This window comes from Porites lutea, chromosome 5, assembly GCF_958299795.1.
Source record: "Porites lutea chromosome 5, jaPorLute2.1, whole genome shotgun sequence".
Taxonomy (NCBI): Eukaryota; Metazoa; Cnidaria; class Anthozoa; order Scleractinia; family Poritidae; genus Porites; species Porites lutea.
Window position 1 is genome coordinate 4,823,718 of NC_133205.1, and position 18,521 is coordinate 4,842,238.

The following is an 18,521-nucleotide window of genomic DNA, read 5'->3' on the forward strand; positions in this document are numbered from 1 at the left end:
ACATACCATGGCCACCTTAAAAAATTCTCACTTTAAAAATCGTTCTGACTTGTGAAAATGAATTTTCTTTTCATGAGAATAAAAAATCATTTTCATTACAATAGCCTTTCACTTATCCTCACTTTGAAACAGAGGTTTGGGGCAACTTGAAAATTGCCTACATTGTATTGACCGCACATCATGGTGGACTACTTAATAGTTTGTTCATGGGAACTTCGAAGGAAAACAGCTGGATAAGTAATGTTATCCTCTATCCTGGATCATAAAACCTAATTATCTGAAATGTTTAGTCTGAATCCTCAAATTTACACCGTACATGTACAGTAGGAACCCGATAACTTGAGTCCAGTCTGTCTGTCCGTCCAAAACGTCTGTCCTTATTTCCGTCCGTCTGTCCATTTTTATACTCTAGGCTTAGCATATTACACTATTTCATGGCAAGTTTTGCATAAAAATAAAGAATATAGTAAGTATAAAATTTTGACCAAAATCATCCAAAACCGCTTTTATCCAGTCAGTCAGTCTGTCCATCCTTCCATCCAGTCCATCTGTCTAGTCCGTTCCTCCTTTTTTAAAATCTAAACAGGCATCGAATGATAGCCTTTTCCTACCAATCATTTTCTTTACACCCAGGGACTGTTTAACAATAACTCATGTTTTCAAGCAATCTAAGACAGATGTCTGACAACAGACGTCTGATGTCAGACGTCTGAAGACAGATGGCTGATGTCAGATGTCTGATGTCAGACGTCTGATGACAGATGTCTGATAACAGATGTCTGATGTCAGACGTCTGTTATGTGTGATGACAGATCTCTGATGTCAGACAACTGATGTTTAATGTCTAAAGATAGACGTCTGATGTCAGATGTCTAATGTCAGACGTCTGATGTGTCAGTGTGATGACAGATGTTTGATATCAGACGTCTGATGTTTCTTATGTGTGATGACAGATCTCCAATGTCAGACGACTGATGTCTAATGTCTTAAGACAGACGTCAGATGTCATACGTCTGATGACAGATGTCAAATGTCTGATGTCAGATCTCTGATGACAGAGGTATGATATCAGATGTCGGACGTCTGATGACAGATGTCTGATAACAGACGTCTGATGTCAAACGTCTGATGACAACTGTCTGATAACAGACGTCTGATGACAGACGTCTGTTGGCACAGGTATGATGTCAGACGTCTGATGTCAGATGTCTGATGACAGATGACTAATGCCAGACATCTGATGACAAATGTCTGATGTCAGACATGTGATGACAGATGTCTGATGTGAGATGTCTGATGACAGATGTCTGATGTGAGATGACTGATGTCAGACATCTTATGACAGATGTCTTATAACAGACGTCTGATGTCAGATGTCTGATGACAGATGTCTGATAACAGATGTCTGCTGGCAGAGGTATGATGTCAGATGTCTGAAGTCAGATGTCTCATGACAGATGTCTGATGTCAGACGTCTGATGACAAAGGTCTGTTGTCAGACATCTGATGTCAGATGTCTGATAACAGACGTCTGATGTCAGACATCTGATGACAGAGGTATGATGTGAGACGTCTGACGTCAGATGTCTGATGTCAGATTTCTGATAACAGATGTCTGAGGTCAGACGTCTGTTATCTGATGACAGATGTCTGATGTCAGAACCTCTGATGACAGATGTCTGATGGAAGTCATCTGATGACAGATGTCTGATGACAGATGTCTGATGTCAGACGTCAGATGACAGATGTCTGATGTCAGATGTCTGATGACAGAGGTATGATGTCAGACATCTGATGACAGATGTCTCATGTCAGACGTCTGATGACAGATGTCTGATGACAGACGCCTGATGTCAGACGTCTGATGACAGAGGTCTAATGTCAGATGTGTGATAACAGCCGTCTGATGACCGAGGTATGATGTCAGACGTCTGATGACAGAGGTATGATGTCACACGTCTGATGTCAGATGTCTGATGACGGATGTCTCATGTCACACGTCTGATGACAGATGTCTAATAACAGATGGCTGATGTCAGACGTCTGATGACAGAGGTATGATGACAGACATCAGATGTCTGACAACAGACGTCTGATGTGAGACATGTGATAACAGACGTCTGATGACAGATGTCTGATAACATCCGTCTGATGTAAGACGTCTGATGACAGAGGTATAATGTCAGACGTCTGATGTCAGATGTCTGATGACACATGTCTGACAACAGACGTCTGATGTCAGATGTCTGATGACACATGTCTGACAACAGACGTCTGATATCAGACGTCTGATGACAGAGGTATGATGTCAGACGTCTGATGTCAGCTAACCCCACAATTGCGAGGTGAGATTTCTTGTATGATCCAGTTGTATACCAGCCTGGTTAGTATCAGAAAGAAAGGCTTTTGTCTTGCCTTGTGCTATCATCTGATTAGGCATAGTGGTCAAAGTGGCTAAGCTTGAAGCTTTACTGATCACTTGCAATTTCTGTAGCATCCTGTCATTCCAGATTTGGCAGGTGAAAGCAGCAAAACTCCTGCTGGGTTGCGAGCCGCGGGAAGCCATATTGTGTAGGATCAAATCACTGGGAATTTAAATTTTGTTCTTACATGAATGCACCCCCCCCACCCCCAATATCAACAACCAGAAATTATTCCTTATACCTGGACACCCTAATGATCTACACATACTGTATCTCTCTTGGTTAATTTAAGGCTAGATTGTGATTTACACCCACCTTTCGTTGGTTAGCTTGCCGCCTTTGCACAAGAAGATAATTTTCTAAGCAGACGTCAACTAAATGATGGACCACTTTTAGTGAATCACAGCATATTGGTTCAAATGAGGATAGCAATGCTGACAAAAATGTCACCTGAAAGAAAGTACAAACTTAAATGTTTTATAAGTGTCATGTGCTTAATGAAAATAAAGGTCAACACAATGAGTGTTTGAATAACATGGTAACTTGGTCAGACATACATTGTACAATCATGTATATGTTATCTAAATAGGAAAAATTTTTCCCTTGTGCAAAATTCAATCTTTTGTCGACATGCAAAAAAATATAGTTTTATGCACTTACATAACCTTCAAACTTTGACAGCAAACAAGATGCCAGCTGAGTATTTGACAAAACAGTGAAGCAGCAGCTGGTAACAATATCCACAAAGCTCTCTTCCCAAACAGTTTCTTGACACAAAAATGCATCTGTAAATACCTGATAGAAACAATGAACAAAATTACAAGGAATGCAGCAGATAATTATTTGCAGACCTTTTATCTTTGTTCTGTGACACACACTCATTACATTGTTGTATCTTATTCAAATTTATAATTTTTTTTTATAAATAAATTATTTTTATACCTTTCATACATACTATGCCCATTCTTACAATTTTTGCATATTTTATTTTACTTTACAACATTTTTTTTCTATATTATAGCTCAACCCAAAACCCTAATTTTCTTATCCCTGATGATACCATTCACACATTGATTGGCAAAAGATCGGATTTTTATTTTTATTTAAGAAGTTAAAGGTCTCACTTGTACAATGTTTACTTTCAAACATACTGTTGAAGGGCAATATGAACAGATCATCAAATATTTTAATACACCTGTACTTTCATCACATATCAAACACTGCAGATTGCATTCCTTTACTTGTAACATAATTATACAAAGTATTATTACATGTATTTTGTTACATAACACAAATTACAAATTATTTAAGAGATTTGGTGACAAACCTGGACAAGTTGGGGTTTAAGTGTGACAGGTACTTTTGCTTGAGAAACAAGTTGCTGACTCTGAAGAGCATGAAGAAGTAACTTCCACAAACATGTGTATTCCTTGTAATCAGTATACCTAAGTAATAATCAATTCAGGAATTTTATAAATACATCTGAACTGTGTATAATACTTTAACAGAATCAATGAATGAAATTTGGATGAGAGGACAACAGACGTGTCCTCTGTACATTATTTATCAAACATGTGAACAGTAAGCTCAGATGTCAGCATAGAAGGAAGCCACTGGCAGTCAATATCATCCATTTATAAGCTTACTGTAACCTACCCAGCCCATGATATGAATGATTTATAAAATAACTGAGACAGCATGAGAGTATGTAAACATGGTTGTGACGTCAAGACGTTTTGCTTTTCGAACGCTAATCACACAAGCACAAATTTTAAAAAAGTTTTCTCGTTGAAAACTCGATAAGTTTACTTTATTTACCCATTCCCTCGTCAGCTGAAACTTGGAAAATCTTTACAAACATGTTGTTTCAATTTCTTCGCTTAAGCGGACATTTTAAGCAAGAAAAACCCATATTTTGGAAAGCATCTTTTTTGTAAAACAAGAATTGATTACAAAACAAGAACTGATTACATGTGCAAGACTTTGTGTACAAGACTTCGTGACTGGTAAGAATTTCCCTTTAAATCAGTGCCATAACAAACAGTTTTGCATTTTTCAAGGTGTTGGGAGAATTCTCGACAGTTATGCAAACCCTCGAATTCTCCCAACCCCTCTCGTGTTTATATCAAGCTATACAAACATGGAAAACGTTTTCTATTGCTTAAATGTGAAAGGTAGAACACACCTCTGGGGAAACTTCCCCTACTCTTTTTGATCAGAAGTATGGGTTTTTTTTGTCCCCTTCGACCTTACTAACTTATGAAAGAAGGATAAAGCAAAGACAAGGCCAACAGCTTAACGTCACTACCCAAAGATGCTATCATCTGAACTGAGGCAAGATCTTAAATCAGAGCGAGCAAGATCTTGCCGGGTTTTTTTTAAGACCATGGCTATTGGTCCGGCTGGGGTTTGAACCCATGACCTACCTGGGCAGCATTTTTTAAAGTACTTACTTAGCACCTTTCTTGCTTTCATTGAAAATTTCCTGGATGATCCAGTCAAGGAGAACTTGCTGTTTATTGGGTATCACATAATCAGTGGAGTCCCAGGCAAGTCTTGCTGAAAACAACTTCTCGTCCCTAGGCACTGATGGGTCTTTGAGCTTAGAATAAATACCTGTGAGAGAAATACCAAACTAATTAAGAGTTTATAAAGAAAGTTTGAACTCTATCAAAGGATATTATATATAAACGGGATAAGCTTAAAGAAATTGCCACATGATTTTCAGCTGGGAGGACTGCAGATAGGAAAGTAGTATGAGGTGATATTTCATAAAGAGGGTTGCATTACAAATTAATATCTCGTCAAAGACACCTTATTGATCTGAAAAACATTATGTTACCCTTTGAATTTGATTCCATCACTTGAACTTAAATGTCCTTGCTAAGGTTGCACGCTTCGTCCGCCATATTGAATACATCCGAAGAAAGACTGGGAAGGAATTATGTTGACCGCTGTTATGATTTTTCGTGGGCGATCAGGTGTCACGCAGGTCACGCTTATCACACACTACGAAATCGGTGGCACGCGAAGGATGTCTGTGCTCACTTACGTAGTTCTCATCTGTTTTGCTATTTTTGGTATTCAGTATTGGTTGAAAAATAAAAGCTATATTTTCCAGGCAAAAGATATTGAAAAGATAGCAAGACACCATGTCGGAAAGGGTAAGTAAAGACGACTTTTTGTAATTATGTTTATATACTGTACCTGGCCCGGGTTGTTCAAACGTTCGATAGCGCTATCCTTCGGATAAAATTAATTAATCACTATCTAGGGAATAAGTATTCAGGAAACCAATTGCATTATCCGCTATCCACCTTTTCAACAACTGGGGCCTGGGTTTCGGCAGAAATTACATGTATTAGCTCTTCCACAGTTAGTTTGATACTCACTCAACGGTCGAGCATTGTTTTGCTTTCTTCCTTGCATTTTAGGAATCTGTTGGTACTTTGTTTGCAGGCCAACGAATCAAACTTCTGGCCCTGTTGTCCTACATATAGTAATCGGCTGATGCCGCTTATCCGAGGGGCTACCGACAGACACTTCATTAGCATAAGAATTGATTTTGCATGAATTCTTGCTAAAGAAGAAAATACTGTATTTAACGTTGTCATAGTTAACATAGTCGAGTCTCCTTCGCAGCCGTTTTTGTCTCGTCACGCAACGCTCCTCATTTTTTGCGTTACGTGATGAGATAAAAACGACCAAAAACGGCTGCGAAGGAGACTATAGTTAACATGAAAAGAATAATTCTTGTGATGTCGTCCCTTAATAGTGATCTTCACTGAAATAATAATCTGTTTAACATCTTTTATTTAAACAGATAAAAGTATATCTGCCACATTTTCCAACATTGCATTAGAAATTGAAAGGAAGTATCCTGGCCATGTGTTGCCTGAGGAGGTCAGAGAATGGCTGTTTATTAATGCAGGTGGCTGGATGGGATCAATGTATGTCTTACATGCATCACTTACAGAATATGTCCTGTTCTTTGGAACCGCTTTGGACACCCAAGGACATTCAGGTATTGCAGTTTGTACACTTGCCACCCTCAGGTACTGTAAGGGAACCTAATTCCGGAATCCGGGAAAATTTTGCTTGTGTAATCCAGAATCCTGGATGAATCAGTGCACGACTACAACGTGAGAATGCCTAATTTCATTTGAGGATTTATTTTTAAAAAGGGGCGATGAAGTTTTCCCTTTCTTTCTGAATTTGGGTATGGTTCTAGTGGTCCTTAGTCTTCTTAGAAATTCAATTGCCTGTGTTTGGCGAACTAAGCGTGTTGGAATAATGGTGATAGAGATTGAAAGAATGCAAATTCACTTTTTATGTGACGTTTTTTTTCACTGCGCCGTCGCTATCATGGTTATACAGAAGATCCTTATTTTTCAGCGAGATATAGGCTTGCAACGAAAAATAAGCAAGATGTTCATCATTATTTGTCTTCTTTTCATTCAGGACGTTACTGGGCTAACATTTCTGATACCATACTCACTGGATCATATCGTCAATGGTCAGAGGGTCGTTTTGGCAGCCGTGTGTATTCCCCTGGGGAAACTGTGTATCATACTTGGGGTGATGTCACGGCAATGCATTGGACAGCTGGAACGTGGATGGTGGAATATGGGCGTGGCTTTATTCCTTCCACGCTCGGATTTGCTTTGGCTGATTCTATTTTTAGCACAACGGATTTCATCCAGATTTTCAAAATTGCTAGAATGTACGCAAGAGCTTTAGTCCAGGAAACATTGTTTCAGGTTTTTGAATTTATTGAAATGATGAAGAAGTGATGTTTGTCATAGCATCTCGGTCTGTATTTGCATTGATTTGTTTAATAAAATGACCCTCTGCTGCACACAGCCTATGGACTTAGATGTGTGTTGAGTCAGAAGCCCATAAACAGGAGCGAGCAACTCCCATACTAGGCCTATGTCACGGTGTTTTTACGGACCAGTTTATTTCTAGACAGATTTTAGGGCACTTTTTTCTGTGAAAATAGAATCTCCAGCATGTCTATGAGCACATTCGAAGTAAAAGATATCAAAAAGGAAACTAAACGTAAATATCATTTTTAAGTCAGTCTGTAGGTTTTGCTGACTGGTTTGTGGAATTTAAATGATATTCAAAATTCGCACCAAAACCGTTCTAAAAATAGGCTGGTCTCTGAAAACCCTGTGACACGATTGCGTGGAAGTTGCTTATGGGCTCCGCAGCCTCAGTTAAGTCTTAGATCCTGAGTGAAATGCAGTAGGTAGCACGGAGGTGTATACAACTCTTGAGTGAGAGTAGCCCTATGTTTAATAGTAACCGACACAAGCCACTACTTGCAGTGTTCAAAGCTAGCTCAAAGTCTGCGATAACTTAAAAATACAATGCGCTGTAAAGCAAAACAGATAGGGAAAAGAGCATCGTATATTGGATTAAAATAGTGTTAAAAATAGCCCTACATATCTTTTAAATCATTAAATGGTAATATGAAGGGTCATGAGAGTCAATTGCTTAAAGATCATAAAAAAGACAGTATGCCTACTTTGTCAAAATGTAGATCCAGTTTAAATTTCCTTGTACCGAGGTGTTTCCTGAATGGCATGAATTGAGCCTGTTTTCAGATGAATGCTGCTTGATTGACAACCCTGGGAATCACCCTTGTGAAATTTGTATCATGTGGCTTATTGAATTTATTTAAACCGGAATAAACTAAACAATTCATAGTAAACTGAGCAGTGGCGGATCCAGGGGAGGGGACCATACCCCCCCCCCCGTTTATTTTTAGACCAAACTGAGGCCCGAAAGGCCGAAAAATTGTTTTTCAAGACCGCTCCCCCCCCGCCCCGCCCTTTATCTCAGGGTCTGGATGACCAGGCGTCCCCCCTTATCTGAAGGTTTGGATCCGCCACTGCTGAGTATAAGTTAGTGTAGTCATAAGACGGACACCTAGAGTTGCTCCCTGCCTTTCTTTACTCTCTTTAGTTCCGTCTTAAGAAGACGGGCATCTCTCTATGATGGACGCATATAATATTGCCGGTCTCAAAGCTGTCCGTCTTAGAGAGTTCACTTTGAGGGGCGGGGGCGAGTTTTTTTGTCTGTCTCGTAAAAACTTCTCCCTTTACCTTAATTAACTTCAACACTGCCTTATTTAGCAAATGTTTTAATCCGTTTCCTGCCACTTGGAGATGTTTTAAATTGAGTTTAAACCGACTTCATTGACCTACTTTAAGTGACCAGACAAAGGTTTATAGTCACAATTAAGAGACAGGAAATTCTTATATGCTGGTTACTGTTACCACTGCTCTGTGAAAATTGGTACTCGGCCAACAGAAAAACAGTCATCTTATTTTTTAAAAATAGCACATTTTTCGCACGCGCTCACCCACGCCATTATATACCATTTAATAATGTGAACCATTTCATTTATCCTAAAGAGTGAGCAAAGTCAAGTAAGATAACACGATCTTTGAAATGAAATATTTGGTCGCGCTTGACAAATAACTCAGCCCCTCCAAAAACAAAAACGCTATCGAAATAGTCCACCTCAATTTAGTAGGATAGTAAAGTACTTTGCAATATGAAACGCAGTGCTGAAAGTCAAAAAGTCTTTAAAAAAGCACAAAATATAATACGATTACCAAAAAACAATGAACAAAAAACATGAACAACCATTCAGTTATACCCAAATTTCTAATTTGTTGGCTTGCGTTAATCGAGAAGGGTAGAAACACCGAACTATTGCGATTACGTGGGTGTATGTGGGTCTATTATGTAGCCAAGGAAATTCCTTTGGGCTTGTACTACTAGTAATGTTTCGGTTTGAATAGTTTCAATCACTGAAATATTACAGTCATTCCGTCAGGAAACACCGGCCAAACCTCGACAGATTCCCAAGTTAGGAAATAGAGCAGCTCAGTGCTATGTCACGTCTAGAGAGCTCTACTATAAAAGTAACCTTCCAATATACAGCAGTTGCAGATTAAGAAACGGAGTTTTGCGCCCCACACCAAAATATTAATTCCGGTTGAATTATTAAATAAAGTGCCATAATTAAGTAACCAATAACCATTATTATTTATTGATGGAGGTGAATAATATTTGATTTTATAATTAAAGTGGCGATCACATTAATTCAAACGTACCTATTTTATTTATGAAAGTAAATTTTTCGTCCACAATTTAATTCTAGCAGTGTACTTCCCAGGAACAAATAATTTAAAAGACAAAGCGAAATTTCTTTTAGTCTCTCTTCACGCCCTCAGTCTTGAACTGAAAATGGCTGTTTATTCCCTTAACAACACTACGATTCAAGGGAAAACTACAATCAGCTCTGTTCACCAGCAGCAGAAAAAGTATGTTATAGTCTCCCTTCCTAGATACCCTTACCAAGCATTCGATGATCAGGCTTTAAAAAAGCCTGACGCTGAAATATGAACCAAATGGACGCCACAACAAGTGTGTTTCACTTAAAGGTCAAAAACGCTACTCAAGTTGGCATCGCAACATCGTGAGAAAATATCCTGGATATCAAGAAGGTTTAATTACACAAAACGAATATACCTCGAAATGTAAAAAAGCAGCCAAGTTTTTCAAAACGCATTATCCTAAGAAAGTAGTTTTAATTTAAATGGTCTGCCCAATGTAGATTTATAGGCTATTATTTTAGTCTTTATTTGTTATATAAAACACAGCTGGCCTTATTTCGGTAGCTTGGGCTACATGACAGGGGCTAGTCTTGACAAAAAAGCCGAAGAAAAACATCAATCGCCACTTATGGCTGTGAGTAGCTTGCTATCAGTATGTGTGACGCGTAAGACCAGAACTCAGAAGAACGAACTGTGTGGGATACTCTGTAAGGACTATTTCAGCTTCTGGTTTCTATGGATACCATCCTTCTACACACAACTGATATATCATATAATCTGACACCTGTTGTTTGCAAAGCGCTCAAATGAGGATTTTTTTGTCGCGAATATTTTAATGCTGATATGAACACTTTCTGTAAATAGAGCAATGTAAATGAAAAATGCGACTCTCACCTCAAAATGATGGAACAAAAAAGTGACTTTCAACTGCTAAACAATTCCAGTCGTTTAAGGCGCAGTTGGAAGTTCACTTGACCCCATACTTGGGGCGTTCCACACCACAATCGCATTAGCAGATATAGATAAAATGTAACTGAATAAGGGCAAATAGACGCGACGCGTGCAAAAATATCCAAGCCAAACAAACCTAAGTTCTCAACAGCTGAGAGGATTCATTGTTACGAAAGAGGATAAAAATTGAGAAGACGCTTGGCTTGGCGTTCAGTTATCGAGATCAATCATCGAGCGGTGTAACTCCGGCGAAGCACTTGCAGACCGTACTAAGGAAAATATGGCAGCTAAAGCTTTCCTTTTTTTGCTCATTGCCGTAACCGTGGCCATACTTGGAAATGATGCTATGTATCTCAAGCGAACATCCTATCCCAGTAAGTAACATATTTTCCCATCCAATAACAAAGATTTGCATTTACCCTTCTTCAAAAACGAACACAGATGCTTGAGTGTCGCTGAAATCAAACGTATTTCTAGACTGTTTCTGCTACAGTTAGACCCATTTAATATGGTGAAAGATCGATAGCATTTCGAGCAAAACAAGATTTGTGGGTTTTACAGATAACCTGTTATTATATCATTAACTAATACTCAACTAATCCAAAGGAAACAGTAAATAGTGGTTAAATTCATGAGTTGCATTATTGTGTTCGAAATTTTTTGTCCAGAGTAAATAGTTCTGTTCTATAATGGGCTTTTAGTTTTTAACTCAATTTTTTTTTCCTTTTTATGGAGTGTATTTAAAAGTTAGTCCCATAATTTCTTTTTACGAAAGGCGGTTATCATGAATTGAATTGAAGTATACTGCAGACAGACGTCTACGTTTTCATGCGTTTTGACCCAAGAAGTGAGGAATTTTTCGAGCACTAAAATGAAATCCCAAATATCGAAGGCTTTTTTACTAAGTGAGGTACTTGTTATTTCATTAGCTTATCTTGGTATCAATCATAAACTGCCGAATTCTCGTGAAAAAGCATGTCAACAGCTACGAGCTAACTCAATCTTGGTCGCCCAAGGATCATATTCATGAAAATTAACAAAGTTTTCGGAGGAACAAACAGTATCACGCAAAATACACAGTACTACTGCTCAGTGATGCTGATTTGGAGGTCATCATAGTTTTGGTCCAATAGAAATTCTCCTTATCTGATAATGATCCATAATTAAAAGTTGATTTAATAGCAATGTGAGCTTCTGGATACTTCAACCGTTCCATTTAAACGGTTGTTTGTTATAAGACTGCAAGCAGTCTCCCTTTTTAGATTTAGTGAGAGCAGTGCACGCGCGCGGGAGCGGCGAAGCCGCTAGAGAGGCGCGTCAAAACGAGGGCTCGATGGACAACATAAAAAACTGCTCGTAGTCGTAGTTTGTTAAACCCTCAGAAACAAGTGTTTTGGAATTTGTTTTGGAAACAAGATATTTAAAAAACAAGCAGCATATCATCTTGAAAGGTTATACTGAGTGGCGAATTATCCCATGATCTTAGCAAAACATAAAGAAATGGCACACACATGCACATACAAAAGACAACAAAAAAAGAAAAAATAATAAAAACGTAACAATGGTCTTGGAAGTTTTTTTTATGCAATCGTTCTTGGTTTTTAGATTTGATACTACAATCTATGGAGATGTCTATTGCGCTAAATTATGATGTAAGGCGATACGGCCTTAGTTATGAACTCTATTTATGCAATTGCCAAGCCCATTAAAAGATTGTCAAGGCGTTTACAGGCAAGATCTGAAAAGCGTTTTAACACCTAATTAAAACAGCCCACCAAATTCCGAAGCTTCTAACGCGTACCCTTTGAATTTCTGAACGCAGTTTATTATTATTAGTTTTTTTTGTCAAAGCCTCCTGCCTCCATCTTCCTACTTACAGAAAAATAGGCCAATTCGGAGTTGCCCCGTACGTATGTGTATGTTGCAAAGCGGAGCTAAGTGCTATCAATGCTATGAAAACGAACATGTTTTTTCTTCTGCAATTAAAACTTATTTTCAGATAAAAGGTTTTGCAACTAGCCTCCTTTTCAAAGTGAGAGTTCTTGAAACTCGGAAATGGCCTACATCTAATCGAAGGGTCGCAGCATCTAACATTTTTTAGCGTCTATAATTTGCTGGATACTGGTTTAGCCTAATCAACCACCTTTAATGGCGGGTGCGATCAGTTTACAGCGCCAACCGGAAGCACAAGAGCGCTTACCATTTGTACGAAAATCCGGTAATTCCGGGAAAAATTCAAATGGAACAGTTCATCCCAGTGGAATGTTTTCGGGAAAAAATGCCTTTATACCTTCGGATGTATTACTTTTTTTTCGCCCGCTTTTACGGTAACGACCGAAATTTTCTGCACCATTTGTTTTGGATTACAAGAGCCAGGCTTTCTCCCGGGGGCTTTCTCTGGAGAGAAAGCGAAAGATTTACTGGTATTTTGTAAATGATACAACTCAATGCCATTTCTGTTTTCGGTGCGACAAAAAAAATGCCACTACGATTTGACGGACAATTTTCACCGAAATTTCGGTACAAATGGTAAGCGCTCCTAGTCTGCTACACAGCCGTTTTTAGTGTCGTCACGCAACGCTCCTCCCCACTAAAAGGAGCGTTGCGTGACGACACTAAAAACGGCTGTGTAGCAGACTAAAGCGCTCCAAGACTATCACTTTATTCTCGCTGGGCTCAAAACCGCTCCGGCACACCTCCCTCCACCCCACCTCCCTTACCACACACGCTCATAATATAGTCCATTGATAAAGTCTATTGTGCAGCCTAGATAGTGTTAAAATTAACTTATTGTTTTGTATGAGCGTTTTGTCCCTGATAATATAAGCTCAATAGTTAAACTGTACGCTTCCTTCAACAGAACCTTTGCCAGGGGAACGTCTTGAGCAGTTTATGCTTCGCGCTCGAGGTAAGGTTCATCATGCAATTTGCTGTCAAACAAGAGGTCGCCCCATGTAGGGGAGTCCAGATTCCGGAATCCAGGAAATTTTTGCTTGTGGAATCCTGGATCCTGGGCTTTGGAATCCGGACTACAGCTCAAGGAATCCGCGGAATCCCACTCACAATTGAGATCCGGAATCCAAATTTAAATGAAAAAGTGCGGAATCCATTACCTGGAATCCGGAATCCACTACGTCGAATCCAGAATCCAAGACTGTCTTGGATTCCCTTATATGAGGCGAAAGAGGTCATAACGGGGTAAATAATTAATCAGGTACAAGGAACATTTTTGAGCAGTTGCGAATTTTATTTTCTCAAGTAGTTAAATGTAGGCTGGGACCAAAGTTTTCGCATAAAAAAAATGCTCTTTGGCGATAACAAAGGCAAAACAGATCAAATTGAAATGGAATTTGGCACACATTTATCATGTGACCGTGACCTTTTTTTCTGGTACACGCGCACTCTTGATTTAAAACATATCAGTAAGCCTTGACGTTTGGAATGATTATAATCTGTGCTCTAAAGTCTCCAAAGCAGTTGTCTCGTCACTTATTGCTCTTAAACATAATTTTAAAATCCTTTTTACTACTTTTTTTCAGAGAGCCTGCCTCGCTTATCCCATGCAGAAGATGAGAAACGTAAGTAATAAAAACACAAGTCTCAAGTTTGAGGCTTTAGTGTAGAGGAGATATGATTTCCAAGGCTTTCCCCTAAAAGGATCAAATTTAGGCCCTATTTACACTAATGCGTTTTCAAAAGTATGCGTTTTCGTTGTCATCGAAAACGCATCTATCAATTCGCGTCCACACTACTATTTTGATGCGTTTTCGACTGTCCACACAAAAACGTTCGAAAACGACATTCTCGTCCCCAGAGCCTGCGTTACCCTTATCCAGCGGAACTGGTTAGTGATCCTTGGTGCTGACCAAAAGGATAGAGGCATCTGAGAACCAGATTGCGAAAACGATAGAATTACATTGTGACGTAAGTTGGACTCTATGCGCATGCTATAAACACACGCGCCTGCGATATTTTCGGTCTTCGTTTTCATTTTGATGCGTTTTCGACCTTCCACACTAATACGATATGTATGCGTCTTCATTTTAATTCACTTTCAAGAGCGTTTAGTGTGGACGGAACGTGTAAACGCATCGAAATGTATGTGTTTTCAAACGAAAACGCATTAGTTTGGACGGAGTCTTAGTCATCCCTTTTGTTAGAAAATTGCCCGGCGTGCTATTTTGCTCATCATGCGGTAATTAAATTCTTTTACAGGGAACAACCTGCGTTTACCTTTTGAAAACGATAAGAGATCAGGTAAGAAGAACAGTCTAACAACAGTATTTAAGTTTGTATGTCAAATTTCAACGGAAGCTTGCTTAAAATTCTGTCTTTAGGGAAGTTTTTTGAATGGTGGTAATGGGAATTTGAGTTCTAGCCATAAATAGCTGTCCACTCATTTGCGCAAGTTCGGGCTAGAATATTTTACAAATGAGCACTGAATACTTGCAGGCTAACAGCTGTCCATCTAGTGTCACCGCCCGGGTGATGTTTGTGAGGGGTAACAACCATACGGTGATGTGATACGACAGTTGTCAATTAGCAATAACATGGATCAAGATTAACGCATTTCTTGGCTCTGTACGTGGGTAAATTTTCCAAATCTTTGTTACTAGCGACTTAGTTTATGCTCAAACTTAAGAGGTATTGATCTTGAAAAAACCCTATATGTCGAGCCATCTTTACGTAGTAATCGGCTCCTGCCTCTGTCTTCTTTCTCCCCATCTTAACCCTCGGACGTACAAGGGGGGGGGGGGGGGGGGGTGGGCCGCCACCCCCCCGCAATAGAGTTTTTCTGAATTTTTTCCTAGACGATAAAACATCAGCACCTGACGTTTGTGTAGATGTTCGTTTATCCCTCCCGCGCATTTTGATACAAGTTAAGTGATGGTCGTTAAGCTTGTGGATAAAAAGATGCAAAGTAATTATTTATGTGTTATTTAATATGTTAAGCGCAAAAAATTTCTAATTCTCACCGTTTTTACCTGATCTCTGACTCTTGCTAAAATCCAAGATAGCGGCCAAGGTGGTGACCATGTTTAGTGACGTCACAGATCTCAAGCAGTGCCACCACCCATAAATTATACCTCATCTTGTAGAGAAGATCAAAGGCTTTCCTATGAAGGAAAAATCGTTTCGAAATATTGTAACATATTAAAAACCCAAGAGGAGGTTTCCATAAAACCTCCTCCTCCCGGGTACGTGCGTGTACGTCCGAGAGTTAAGTGGAGCGCTAATTTTCTGATCTTAACTTCCATTACTTTGGCCCAAAATTCTCAGCGGTACCCTGCGGACATACTTGACCCAGGAAGGAGGGGGTTTTTTTTCGGTATCAGGGTGTAGATTCGCCAGTATCACCGAAAATGTGAAGAACAAAAAAGATGGGTTTGTACAAATTTACTCCTTGCAAAAAAATAAAAAAACTGAGGAGTAAATTTGGGGCAAGGATGGCAAAAGCCACATTTGCATCCTCCCTATACTCCTCAGTTTTGACAATTTTCAACACATTTGGTCAGATTCCTTCGCTGAACTCTCTACGTTTAGGGAAAGTAGCACAAATAATGTTTGCATTCCGGATTATTCGTTAATTTACAGTGCCGGATCTAGACTTTGAGATAAGGTGGGGAGGGGGTGGCGGTCATCCAGACTCTTAGATAAGGGGGGGGGGGGGGGGCGGTCTGCAAAAAAAAATAATTTTTGCCCCCCGGGCCCCTCCCCTGGATCCGCCACTGATTTAAGTTAGTTCCCGTTGTCTCAACAAGTTTTATTTCTTTGAGTGTGTCGCCTTAACTTCCTTCATTTTGAAATGTTGCCCTCTCTTTAGCGCGTTAATTTCCTTTATTTGAAAGTAGTTTTCCCTTCAATTCGCGTTAATTCAAGTCACGTTAATTTTAATATCGTAATTAAAACAATAAGGTACGCATTCATTTTCGCTTTTCTGTGTTTACTCATTTTAGCCCTTTTTCCGCCTTAGGGGGATGTGTCGACCAGTCTGGCTCTTCATTTTGTACAATGTTCGTCGGGGACTTCGACGGTTGGCTTACTTACTGTACGGATGTGTACAATACCTACGTTTCGCATGCAAATTTCGTCGAATTCACTCAGTTTAGATGCAAGGCAACCTGTGGCAATTGTTAGGCTAACTCAAGAGGATGAACCAATGAAAAACACTGACGGTTAGTATTGTCAATAAAACGATCCCATACACTCTTGTCACTAAATGCACTACCACTAAATGCGTTTATTCTCTCTCAAAGTGCGTTCAATGTTACTCTCAATGTCTATTGGATTCCCTTCCGAAAACTAGAGCTCTCAATACATCAATGTCTTATATAGTAGAACCTCGATAAATCGAACTCGGAGAACTCGAATTCCCCACGTGTAACTAGAATTAATTAGAAATTTGCTTTCCCTTGATCAAAATTTCACTGTTTTTCGTTTCCCTTCTGAATTCGAGTTTCCTGGGTTCTACTGTACTTCGAAAAAAGAGAAAAACAATGCTGCGGTTAACTCTTGGCTAACTAAACCCTAGTGCGTTCCTCTAAATCTAGCCGAAATTGTTCTTTGTTTTCCTTAAATCAGTTCGTTATCTGTAATATCTAGTACGTGATGTAAATGTCATGAAGTGACGTAAAATAAGTAACTAGCGTTTCATAATAATTATAAAATGCAATTAATTGACTATTATCAACAATGGCTACTTTGCGGGGAATTTGGATTTCGACAATCAAGTAATGATAACGATAATGATAATAATAATTACATTTTAGCCAATCAATGAGGCTGTAGATTTACCCACGATTCTGGGCAATAATCTTTGATTACCGTTCTTTGACTTCTTTTTTTCAGGAGTCAACTTATACTGGATTACCTTGACCATGTGACAGTGGAATACCTTAGAGTAGAATAATATAATATGAAAAACTCTAGAACTGAACATTTATTTCTTGTCATGAAGTTAAGTTCCTTTGCAACCAATCTAGGCCTCGGACCTCATAATAGAGTTTTCTTTTCTGTGTGTGAATTTATGTGTGTGGGTGGGGGGTGGGGTGGGGGTAAGCCTTCTCCGTGCTATGAATGCTAATTAAGAGACGATTTTTGTTCAGGTGTGGTTATATATAAGTGCTCTCTTAACTTGAGATGTTTTAAACTGGGTTACCGACTTCATTGAGTTCACTGACCTACTTCATGCGACTAAACAAAGTGTAGTTATTCGACAGGAAATAAATTCATTTTCTCGTATATTTAGGTTGCTGTTGCCCGGCCTGGCGTGGCCATAAGTTCATCGAAACAACAGAAATAGCACATTTTATACACTGAATAAGTTAAAATATTATATCAGTTTAGCAATAACAATAATTGTTTAGTCATTGTATGGATAATAAAACTACTCATATGAGCCCTTTCATTCATCCTTTTCAGTTTTGTACAATGGAGCAAAGTCGAACAAGATGACACGATGGCCATCCCAAAAACAAATTCCCCAACCCCTCTCCAAAACAAATTATGATCCGCAGTGCTAATTTCAGCTTTTCGCATTCTTCAGACTATGGAGTTTGTGTAAACAATAACGAATAACGCTCCCGGGGGGGGGGGGCACTTGGGTATTTTTTGGGTGGGTATGTGCCGCCCGGGACTCCAAATTGGCACCCCGTTCTAGAAAAAATTTCCCCTAAAATTGATACCCCGTTCTAGAAATAGGCCAATTTTTTATACCCCGTTCTAGAATTCGCCCTAACACTAACAACCCGTTCTAGGAATGGGCCAATTTTTTATACTCCGTTCTAGGGTGCAACAAGAGTACAACGGTTTGCTCGTTAACGCACTGAACCGTATTTTTAAAAGCAATCTGTCCTTGGATGCTTTCAAATGGCTGCTTACAAAAGTGGAGAGCTTTCGTGCGTTCGAAATATTATACCCCTTTCTAGAAACCGCGTCTGAAATGGATACCCCGTTCTAAACCAGGAGCTTCAAAATCACGACCCCTTTGGGCGGCACATACCCGTATAGG

General features: G+C 39.2%; 2 protein-coding genes across 2 annotated transcripts; both read left to right on the top strand.

Moving 5' to 3' along the window:
- The first annotated feature begins 5,423 nt into the window (after positions 1-5,423).
- Positions 5,424-7,279, top strand: LOC140937056 (sigma non-opioid intracellular receptor 1-like). The gene is made up of 3 exons (XM_073386586.1): positions 5,424-5,587; positions 6,247-6,447; positions 6,885-7,279. Exons 1-3 carry the CDS (start codon positions 5,458-5,460, stop codon positions 7,214-7,216), a joined length of 663 nt encoding a protein of 220 aa, XP_073242687.1. The 5' UTR covers positions 5,424-5,457; the 3' UTR covers positions 7,217-7,279.
- A 3,343-nt stretch (positions 7,280-10,622) lies between these two features.
- Positions 10,623-17,922, top strand: LOC140937597 (uncharacterized). The gene is made up of 6 exons (XM_073387144.1): positions 10,623-10,884; positions 13,371-13,418; positions 14,050-14,088; positions 14,726-14,767; positions 16,485-16,686; positions 17,360-17,922. The coding sequence occupies exons 1-6, from the start codon at positions 10,849-10,851 to the stop codon at positions 17,392-17,394; spliced, it is 402 nt and encodes a 133-aa protein (XP_073243245.1). The 5' UTR covers positions 10,623-10,848; the 3' UTR covers positions 17,395-17,922.
- The last annotated feature ends 599 nt before the right edge of the window (positions 17,923-18,521 follow it).

Bases quoted from the DNA above. Each gene is read 5' to 3' on its own strand.
- LOC140937597 (XM_073387144.1), top strand. From the start codon at position 10,849: ATGATGCTATGTATCTCAAGCGAACATCCTATCCCA. The intron at 13,419-14,049 runs GTAAGGTTCATC...ACTTTTTTTCAG, and splicing joins GTTTATGCTTCGCGCTCGAG to AGAGCCTGCCTCGCTTATCC. The intron at 14,089-14,725 runs GTAAGTAATAAA...ATTCTTTTACAG, and splicing joins CCATGCAGAAGATGAGAAAC to GGAACAACCTGCGTTTACCT.
- LOC140937056 (XM_073386586.1), top strand. From the start codon at position 5,458: ATGTCTGTGCTCACTTACGTAGTTCTCATCTGTTTTGCTATTTTTGGT. The intron at 5,588-6,246 runs GTAAGTAAAGAC...TTATTTAAACAG, and splicing joins AAGACACCATGTCGGAAAGG to ATAAAAGTATATCTGCCACA. The intron at 6,448-6,884 runs GTATTGCAGTTT...CTTTTCATTCAG, and splicing joins GGACACCCAAGGACATTCAG to GACGTTACTGGGCTAACATT.